Raw genomic sequence first — 10,767 nt, forward strand, 5'->3', positions numbered from 1 at the left:
TCTTAGAGGCTTTTCCAGTCTAAATAGTTCCATGATTCTAAGGTCATCACGATAGTCTACTGATACTCCTCATTTAGACATACTGCAGTTTCTCATTGAACCCATGTGAACTTTTAGTAGGCTACAAAATCCCCTGGCAGGGAAATCTGCCCTTTAACAAGATGTTATATGAAGAACAACTTCCTTTTTGCTTTCTTTGGGGTTTTGTTTTGTTTGTTTCTTTGTTTGCTGAACTTGTTCCACGCTGGTTTCATACCCCTTGGTTTTGCAGCAGAACAGAAAATAAGCCAGTTTTTCTTCTTGCTAYATATGCATTACAGACACCTGCCCTGGTCTTGCTCATGTCCTGTGATGAAGGTAGATGGGACGTATTCTTGCACTGCATTCAAAAGGTGAAGCTTCTTTCCTTTGTTAGGAATTGAACASAAATGCCTTTAGCAACATACTTCAGCTGATCAGCACACCCGCTTCTCAGAAAGGTCTGTGGTTTTTAAAGCCCTACACTAGGGATAGGGTCAAAGTGCTCTTCTGACTTTGTTCCTCTGAAGTCAAAAGTCAGATAGCCAGTGTAACCAAGTCAGATCCGTGCCTGCAGTGGCAAATTTGCTTTTACGTTCACAACAAACATATTTTGGCAGGGAGAGAGAGAGAGACAGAGGGAGAGGATATTCTTCCTACATGACATGAAATGCCAGTGTATGATGCTCCATCTTAAGTAACTCATTTTCCTCTTCCCAATTTTCTTGCAGTTGAGAGGGCAAGCCCCCTCTCAGTAGTGCAATCCCTACATCTGCCACCACCTCAAAATAGAGTTTGTGTGCTCTGAATTGCAGCCTCCACATGAGACAAGGTGGGCACAGCATCCACCGGTGGAGGCTGCAGCCTGCTGGGTTGTCAAACTGTTAAAATGCAGAGCTGAGCCCCCGGCTGCTACTGTTATTATTATGCAGGACAGGGTTTGTAGCAATTTTTATTTCACCAGTTAGTATAGCTGCCCGAACCAGACAAGCAAACTCAGTAAAAGTGAGACTCACTGCTCACCACTCTGGTCAGATGTGCCCGGTTAAACTGGGCTGAGGCAATGCGGGCCAGGAGCATTTGATGTGCTAACACTCAGAGTGGGCCTGGGCACCAGCCAGGAGTCCTCCGGCCACGCGGTCACGCACCCCAGACCCCGAGAGATATGCCATGCCATGCCATGCCATGCCATGCCATGCCATGCCCCGCCCCGCCCCGCCCCGCTCCTGCCGTGACGCCATCACCGCACGCCGCGCGCCTCCCCTTCCCGCTCGCGTTGCGTCATTCGCGCGCGACGGGCGCGGAGTGGCGGCGGCGCCGAGGATGTGAGTGCGGGGCGGGGGCTGCGCCATCCGCATCCATCCGGCCCGGCCGGGGCCCGAGCGGCACCGGCCGCTGCGCGGGCGCCGGGAGGAGCGCGCCGGGGCCGCCGAGAGGCGATGGCGAGGCGAGGGTCAGGGATGGAGCCTCGGAGTCGCGGCCTCCCGCGGCCGGGGGCGGAGAGGGGAGGGCCGGGCCGGGCCGGGGCGGGGCGGGGCCAGCCGAGTCTTGCGGGGAAACCGGGCCCGGGGTCTCGCCGCTGCCGCGGCCTGGTGGGCGGGAGGAGCGCTGTGCGGGCCCGTGGGGCGGGTTGCTCTGCTCATCTCGCGGCACCCTGCCCCACGGGCGCTGTACCGGATCCACGGCGTGCGGAGCTGCCTGGGCCSAGCGGCCGTAGTGGGCAGAGAAGCGCCGAGCGCCGAAGCCTCCTCACATCAGGAGTTCTGCTGGTTTGCAGCTGAAGACCTGGAGCAAATTGCCAGTAAAGCACTCACCTGTAGCCATACAGGAAGCCCGGGGACGAGCGAGTTTGCTTGCTTTGCCGCAGAGCTGCAGCTCTAAGAGTGCAGATTCTGWCCTTAAAGCAGACGTGTGTGTGAGATGTTTGGTCTGTGTAGATTGCTCTTAGACTTTCTGGTTTGGGGTGCGTGCTCCTAAATCAGTTATTTGTCAGAGAGTGAGAGGTTTCAGATTCTAGGGAAGAAGCATGTCGCTTTAAAAAATGCATTGTTGTACAGCYTTGTGTGAAGACTGTGATTTATTCTATCCACATTTTCCAGTGAATGCCTGAACTTGTGCAGGTTACGCTGAGGTTTCCAACCAAAGTGAGTTTGGTCAGTGGCGTTCCTGAGAAAGGAACATAYATTTTAGTTATAATAGCTGGTTATTATGGAAGCTGCTTAAATGCAGCATCACTTGCTGAATGTTCAAAAGCCAGGTGGCTAATCTGCCTGGTAAGCRCCTGTCCCAAGGAGCAATAAACAGTGAAACCTGAAAGGAGAGTGTAGCCACGTGGGGGTTGGGGTCTTCTCCTAGGCAAGGGGTGATACATCAAGAGGACACAGTCTTAAGATGCACTGGGCAGGTTTAGGTCAGACATTAGAAAGAATTTCTTCACAGAAAGGGTCACTGGGCTCTGGAAGGGGCTGCCCAGCAAGGTTATGGAGTGAATGTCCCTGGAGGTGTTTAAGGGAAGACTGGACATGGCACTCAGTGTTCTGGTCTAGTTGACATAGTGGTGTTGGGTCAGAAGTTGGACTTGATGATGTCAGAGGTCTGTTCCAGTGTAAKTGATTCTGTGATTCTATTTTCTGCTTCAGCAGCACACTGGGTAACAGCAAATGTACTGGTCCTTATCCATGTTCTCYTCCCTTCTCCCAGAAGGGGTAAAACCAGATCTGGCTCTAGACACTAACAGATAGTTTTGCCTGCTGTTAATGTCGTGACTCTGATAGTCCACAGGTGCAGGAGAGTTGGTGTGTAGGCAGAGATAACCCAAACCTGTCTATGGGATATTTAGAAGAAGAAAAATGGGCTTATTGCAGTCTTCCAGTACCTGAAATGAACATATAAGAAAGATGAAGAGAGACATTTTATATGGGCCAGAACAGGGGGGAATGGCTTCCCACTGACAGAGGGCATCTTTACATTAGAGGTTAGAAAGAAATTCTTCCCTGTGAGRGTAGTGAAACTCTGACACAGGTTGCCCAGAAAAGCCCCMTCCCTGGAAGTTTGTAAGTCCAGGTTGGATCARCCTGGTCTAGTGGAAGGTGTCCTTTGCCCATGGCTGGGGGGTTGGAAAGTGATGAGCTTTAAGGTTSCTGTCATCCCAAACCAACTTGTGATTCTGTGATTTTATGAAAGGAAAATCTTAAGTTTTCTGGTCTTGTGAAACCAGGAACCTGTYTGTTCTGTACTGCCCAGTTGGGCTCATGCAGTGGCTTTCAAATCTGAACTGCAGCCACCTCACACTTGGCATTAGAGAGGTACAGAGCGGAATAGAAATGTCCTAAAGCTAAGTGGCATACACTTATTTGCTTGTCTTGGCCCCTTTGCAACACCTGTGGGACAGTCCATGGACTGCTTTCTTCCTGCCCCTGGTGCCAGAGGAGACACTTCCTCTCCCAACARGCTCTGCCAGTGGCAAGTCTGGTGAGTTTCCTGTCTTCTATGAAGAAAGGCCATGGGCGCTTGGTTTCTGCAGGGAGCCGAGTTTGTAAATAGTAATTTGTGTTGCTTTTTGCAGTTGGTATATTAGGGAAAACTGTGAAGCTGAAAATCAGGAAAGCAATTTTGGCTGTTCAGACGTAATCTCAAGCATAAATGTAACTGCAAGTCAGAGAATAAAACCATTGCTTACCAGAAGCAACAAGATTGTTGGATGCTGTGAGCTGGAGAGGTTTTTTCTTGTTCACTGAATTTACCTGTGGTGCACATGGAGATGTTTTCAGCATCTTGCATTACTATGCTTATTCARTGCCACTGCAGATAAGGCTGGCAGCTCCAACACGCGTCTGCTCACACTTCCATTCCCTGAATGTCTCATTCCTTGGTAGTTGAGGGTGTCACACTTTAGTGGTTACAAGTCTGCCTACAATGTTTTAGTAATGCAGGTGTTGAACAATCCCTATGGAATAATCAAAATGCATYGTGTGTTTAGACATTGCAGATTTTATGATGGATGCAGACCTCACATGGGAAACATCTGGAGCTCAGCTAATGTCCAGCATTTCAGTGCTAAATAGAGGGATGTTAAATTTGTGTCCTTTTGTATCTAGAGCAAAGAGGGAACTGAGGGAGGGTAAGTAAGGTCAGAATCCAGTTTAGACTTTCTGTTGAGAGGTGAGAGTCCTGAGGCCCTGAGTCCTGTGGCAGAATGCAGCAATGTTGGCCCTTTCATCTGGTCTTACCGAGGCTGACAGCTTTGGGAGCAGCTTGTTGAGGCTGGAAGAAGCCATAGTTGATAGAGGGTTTGTTGTCAACAGCCCTTTCTTTCTGACAAATATGTGCTGCGTGGTACAGATTGGCTTTGGGGAAGACTCCTGCTTTCTCCTCTGGAGCCAGGGCTGCGAGCCAGAGGCATGAGCTGCTTGTGCATCTTGCAGAGAAAGTGCATGTCTTCAGTTTGCCTTTTTTTTTTGGTTGGATAAATAAATTGTTTTTTACTTCTGTGAATGTGAAACAATAGTGTAGACGGTAAGGTGAGGCCCCCAGTGCTGGTGTGAGCTGCTRCTAATGTGTCTGACAGGATGTGTGACTCAGGACTCTGGAAAAGGCAGTGGATGTCCAGTGTGTTGTGAGCAGGTTTGCTGTTTCATGCCTGTTAATTTCTTGTTTTTCTTGTGTTTCCATTTATCTTGTAACTAGGCTGTCCTTTGGGGTTTAGTGTGCTCAGTTAGACATTGCTTCTCTGGATCAAGGAGTTAGAAGTGAGATTTGCAATAAGYGGGGTGCATTCAATGCTGCTTTGGATGCCTCTGAAGGGGAAGAGGAGTTATCAGGGTTGAAAAAGAAGAGTAATAAAATAATAACATGTCTAGCCCTAGGTAATTGTGCTGTCCAAATTTTCTAGGCTTAACAAAACTGTAATGTTACAGAGTGCTTAGGCTCTCCCAGTGAGGGTGAGGAATTGGAAATGTACYTCTTTCTGAGTGAATTTCTGTGTGCTGTGGCTGTCTTCCTCCAAGCTGCTTTGTAATGTGAAATATTTCCCCYTTTCCAAAGTGTCCAGAATTGCCTAATGCTTTAACTCCGCATTTATGATGATCCTGAGTTACACTCAAAGTTCAGTGTTTTTGTATTACTGTTCTGTTCTTTCTTTGGGTGTGGGGCTTTTGTTTGTGTTTTTCTGAATTGAGCAATGCCTTCTGCAATTTGTTGTTGAAGGGCTCCCTCACCAACCAAGCGCAAGGACAGGTCTGAAGAGAAGTCAAAGGACCGGTCCAAGGATAAAGCAGCCACTAAGGAATCAGGTGAAAAGGATCGTGGTCGGGACAAGACACGCAAAAGACGCAGTGCTTCCAGCGGAAGCAGCAGTACCAGGTGGGTGCTTTTATGCAGACTAACAAATGACAGCATTTTTCAGAAATCTGTAGCTTGATTTCTGATAGTCTTGGGCCTTGCTGGAAGCTTGTGTTGTGTTAGTCACAGTGCAATTTTGTCTTAACTTAAAGAAAATTATATTTTAGGTATGAATTTCTTTGGCTGTTTGGTGAGCTATGGAGCCTCAGTCACAGTTGCTYTCTCTGTAGTTGTCAGAAGATTTTCAGCCATTGTTTTTCTGAGTATTCTCTACCACTTTAAACAGATCCCGTTCCAGYTCAACTTCCAGCTCAGGGTCTAGTTCCAGCACTGGTTCTAGCAGTGGCTCAAGCTCCTCTTCTGCCTCGAGCCGCTCTGGGAGCTCCAGCACCTCACGCAGTTCCAGTTCCAGCAGCTCCTCTGGATCTCCCAGTCCCTCTCGACGGAGACATGACAACAGGAGACGGTCCCGCTCCAAGTGAGTTTTATTTGTCTTCTGGCAATTGCCAGATGCTGGCTTAGTTCCATGTAGAATGCAAGATTGTGATCAGAACAGATTGTTCTCTGAAGATCATTTGCTTTCTCCATAACTTAAAGAGCTGAATTTTGTTAGAATGGGTGTGCTCCATTTCGTTAGAATCCTAAGATATGCCATGACGTAGCGGAGATTAAAAACCTAATTTTTAAAGAGATTAGGATTTTAAATGTTGTAATTTTTAGAGGTGGTTTTAATCAGTGTTTCCCCAGTAGTATGGGCCTAGATCAGATTAAACAGCCATGACTAACAGAAAARTCAGGGCCGAAACCAGAATATATGTGTCTATATGTATATTCTTRCTTAGAAAAAAATAAAACAGGAAGGAGGGCAGAAGAAGCCCCTGTAAGGGTGATGTGGGAATCAAATTATCTTGATGTCTGTACAGTTTTTCCTTTGTGTAAGGTGATAAAGGCTGATAAAAATCCACTTAGGGCAGGGTGGGGTTTTTAGTATATAATTCAATTTATGGCCTTTAAATTAAGATTAGGGAAAAGCATTAATATAAATTTAAGTTTCATTCCAGAGTTTTTTTTTTTTTACATTTTTGGACCTCTGTAGTAAAGATGGGATACAGAGACACAAATAATTGAATCCATGCATTTGCCTGGTTGTGGTATACTGTGGTGTGTTTATGGCCCTATTTTGCTTCTTTAATTGTTGAGGTGAAGAATGTTTTTGTGTTAACAACTGGTAAATGCTTAAACTATGACCACAACTTCATAGCAGTGTTTGCTAAATTTCATGTTTGTAACCCTAGTTGCAGTGAGGTTGAAAAGTTGCAAAAAAAAGTTCTCMGATTCCAAAAGCTTCTAAAGCAAAAGCGGACAAATGCAAGTCCTGAGGTGTTTCTGAGTGGAGCATCCTCACCACCACCCCAATACTGTAATTTCTTCAGGAAAAACATGCCTTTCCAAGAAAGTAGTATTTTTAATCATATGATAATGACTGGCTTCTTGGTTTTGTGTTGCATATTTTCTGAAAACTGTAAATGTTCTCAATTGTCCAAATCAGGTCCAAGCCACCCAAGAGAGATGAAAAGGAGCGGAAGAGGCGGAGCCCATCACCCAGACCCACAAAAGTTCAYGTTGGAAGGCTCACTAGAAATGTGACCAAGGTAATGCTCCCCTGTAGAAAAGCATTTATGTTCTTTTGAGAATGTGTGAGGTGCTCTTTCATAGCTCTTGGGACTTCTTGGTTACTGGAGCATTGCTAAGGTGTTGCTGTTGGAAATTCTTTTTTTGTGTCCAGATTCATGAGTGAGAAAATCTTCGCAGGATTTTACTGAGTCAAGTACCATGAAGGCTTCTGAGATGCTGTAGTGCTTAAGAGGTCTTCCTGCTTTGTCAGTATTATAGACCTCATATCCTGCTTTACTAGGAAGAATGCTACAGAATTTGGGCCATCAGCTGAAATTACCTTGGAGGAATAAAGGCTGTCTGGCAGTTCTTGATAAAGGATCTGCAGAGARCTGGGCTGGCTTGGGTTGTCTTTGCTAGAATGTAGTTTCAATGTCTTCAGGGGTGAAAGGTTTAGGCTGCTGAAAAAATGATGTGCTGTGGATTTACTGCTTTGTGCGAGCCAGACCTGGCCAGTAAGTGTGGTCTGTGTCCATAAGGCTTGCTCTCTCTCTCTCTGCAGGATCACATAATGGAAATTTTTTCCACTTATGGAAAGATTAAAATGATTGACATGCCAGTTGACAGGCTAAACCCACACCTCTCGAAAGGTTATGCTTATGTGGAGTTTGAGAACCCAGATGATGCTGAGAAAGCCCTGAAACACATGGATGGAGGTACGTCTTGTCCTGCAGGGAGCCTGGGGGCTTTTAAAAATCTTCGGAGCAGATGGGTTTAGTCAGAAAATCAGTTAGAAGTGATAAGGATATCTTTGGTGAGCTGATTTAAAATATTGTCAGTTTTCAGCCCAAATGGCTTTTGGGAGGTTCAGGAGAGATCTAARAAATAACAGAACTATTAAAATTAATCTTTTTTTTCAAAATGGTAATAAAATTCTTTTAAGTTTCTGTGAAAGCTCTTCCAGGTTAACATCTGAACTACAGTTTGGTGGGATTAGATAAAGAAGTCTAGTAGGTGTGTGGACTTGGTCAGAATAGCCCCTGAGCAGGGTATGGAGATAGGACCAATGGGCTGATTCCACTTCAGTTGCTTGTGACAAAGCAGTGAGGTGATGTGTATGTGTTAGTGTTGAAAAATACTTACTTCTCCCTGTTTATRTGATTCCCTAAAAAGGCCAGATCGATGGTCAGGAGATCACGGCCACAGCTGTGCTGGCACCACGGCCTCGGCCACCTCCCAGACGCTTCAGCCCCCCCAGGAGGATGCTGCCACCACCGCCGATGTGGCGCAGGTCACCCCCTCGCATGAGGAGAAGGTGAGAGCTGGGACAATGTTTTCCCCTGTAGCAGCTCATTATCTTTGAAAGACTGAGCGTGTGGACTATCCTGTTGGACCTGACTTTCCCTGCCAAGTGACAGTAAAGCGTTTTGGGCATTGGTTGAACCTGGTTTGCRGTTCCTAACTCCTTAGCTCCATGGTGCATGGTCTGTTCTGCACCTGAGCACAGTCTCTGGGAAAGGTCAGGTGCTTCCCAGGCTGTTCCTGGAGCCCCTTCTGCCTAAAGGCTTCAAGGTGAAGTGGGAACAGACTCTGGCTGACAGAACACTTTTGGCAGCCTGYGCCAGCTGCTTGTGTTTCAGGAAGCCCTTGTACCTCCCTCCCTTATTTCTGAATGGGCACATGACCAAAAAGCACACCTGTGTCAGGTGAGTACACTGGCTCCAAGGTGTGACCTGACAATTGTGCCACTTGGGGCTGCCTGGTTGTGCTCRGATAAGTTATTCTGTGTCTTCAGCATTTACATGTCTTAATGTAATGTGCTTAAACGTTAAAATGTGCTTAAACACCTGTCAGTAGTAACTTGATTGCTGAACAGCTTTAAACTACAGGTTTAAAAATGAGCAGTAGTTTCTGTGGCATAATGTTCCTGGAGGTTTCTTGGAGTTTAAAACACACCTTTTGCTGAGGATGCAGGTTTGCCATTCTCTTCTCCTTTGTTTTCTTTCCTACTCCAACTATTACTGTCCTCTTAAAGCTCCTTTAGTATGCGGTGTCTGGATCTTCTGTGTCATAACAGAAGCTATACTCCTGTGACTGTTGATTGTAGTACTGAGAAGCTTGAAGCTAAACTATTTCTTGAGTTAACTTCCTGTAAGGTGCTCCCTTGTAATTTGAAAGGGTTTGGATAAATCCTTCCCTTGARTATCAGTGTTTTAGGAGTCAAAACTGACTTCAGGTGAAGCAGAATCTGATATAGAATGAACTTGAGCTCATTTTCCCCAAGGAAGAAGATAAGTTTCTTATCTGTTGTTCAGATATTAATCGTTTTTTCCTGACGCAGAGGGAGGATAGCCAGAATGTTCCTGCTGTGTAGTCAGTCCTCTCTGGAGCTGTCTSTGTTTTGCTCAAGATATTTTCCCATGGTTTGTGAGGGATTTTGGCAAGAGRCAAGGAAGTGTTTTTAGAAAGTTGGTGGTTGAGCTGACCAGTTACTCAAAACCTGTTGCTCTTGTCTCGTAACAGAAGCTTTTTCCTCCTTCCCTGCCAGGTCCCGGTCTCCTCGACGCAGATCCCCTGTTCGCCGGCGATCCCGATCCAGGTCTCCTGGACGAAGGCGCCATCGCAGCCGCTCCAGCTCAAACTCCTCAAGATAAAGCAAAAGGACTGGACAGCTTTTTACTTTTTAACTTAAATCCCATCAAATGAAATATTGTACCTTTTTTTTTATAATCAGTGTGGTTGAGGAGGAGTGAGAAATAATCCTGGCAGTGAAGGCATCATAAGAGGAGAGAGCACCTGTTCATGGCCAGGAGCCTTTGCTGTGAGGCTTGTGGATTCCTGGCATTGAATTGAAATAATTTTAAAATGGCTTCGATTTTAAAGGCTGTAAAAACATCTTTTCTGGATAGAGCGAAGGAAAAACATTTCAGCCTCTCTTTCTCCAGTTAACAGCTGCTGCTTGGTGATTGTAAACGCTTAGCACGCTGTGCAGACCAGCATGTAAACCTTGAGCTATTTCAGAGCCCCAGTAAGACAAGGTGGCACATACCTTGATCTCCAGGTGCCAGCACAGGATTTTTCTAGGCAGCTGAAGCCCAGATCTGCCTGAGACTTAATTCAGTACAGAGTTRTTGCTTTATTCCAGTTCCCCCACATGATTAGTTTTTGCAGAGTAAGCGCTTCTGTAATGCTTATACCAGGCAATCACCACAGAAACAACAGTCCAGCCCAGTGAACATGGCGCTATAGAGAACAACCTGGAAATCCTAAGTATTCTATAGCTGTCCCCTTAAGTGATTTCTTTMACCTTTTCTTTGAGGGTATTGGTAAAAACTTCCTATTCAGCCCACAGTGAGACAGTGTGATGCTTTTACAAATTCCAAATGAGCAACTCTGCGCCAGCCCCCTGGAAACTGCAAGGCAGAGAGGGAGGCTTCAGGCSAAAATGCTGACTAATTAACTGGGATTCACACAGAGAAAGGCAAAGAATTTTAACAGCTGTTGTACAGTCAATACTATATAGATTTTTTTTTGTTTTGTTTTGTATAACTTTGTATCCTTTTGGGCCATGTTGTGTTTGTACTTGTGTAGGACAAGCAATTATTGAATAAAGCAGTAGGGTTGAGAATAGCGTCCTGCCTCGCTGCGTTGCTGTGCGTAAGGTGGGGATATGGTGGGAACATCCGCGGTCCCAGTGTAGCACGAGGTCGCAGTCTCTTTAAAGGGGCGAGGCTTGTGTCCCCCGCTTCCTCGGGCTGGTGCTGCGCATTGGCTGCCGCCCGCCGCGGCCGGAAG

At 46.2% G+C, this 10,767-nt stretch overlaps 1 protein-coding gene across 1 annotated transcript; it reads left to right on the top strand.

The window, feature by feature from the left end:
- Positions 1-1,396: 1,396 nt before the first annotated feature.
- Positions 1,397-10,602, top strand: RNPS1 (RNA binding protein with serine rich domain 1). The gene is made up of 7 exons (XM_057382829.1): positions 1,397-1,471; positions 5,224-5,379; positions 5,645-5,836; positions 6,908-7,010; positions 7,535-7,688; positions 8,146-8,287; positions 9,521-10,602. Exons 1-7 carry the CDS (start codon positions 1,458-1,460, stop codon positions 9,624-9,626), a joined length of 867 nt encoding a protein of 288 aa, XP_057238812.1. The 5' UTR covers positions 1,397-1,457; the 3' UTR covers positions 9,627-10,602.
- The last annotated feature ends 165 nt before the right edge of the window (positions 10,603-10,767 follow it).

Source organism: Malurus melanocephalus, unplaced genomic scaffold (assembly GCF_030028575.1).
Source record: "Malurus melanocephalus ecotype Western Australia unplaced genomic scaffold, MMel_1.1 scaffold_588, whole genome shotgun sequence".
NCBI classification, from domain to species: domain Eukaryota; kingdom Metazoa; phylum Chordata; class Aves; order Passeriformes; family Maluridae; genus Malurus; species Malurus melanocephalus.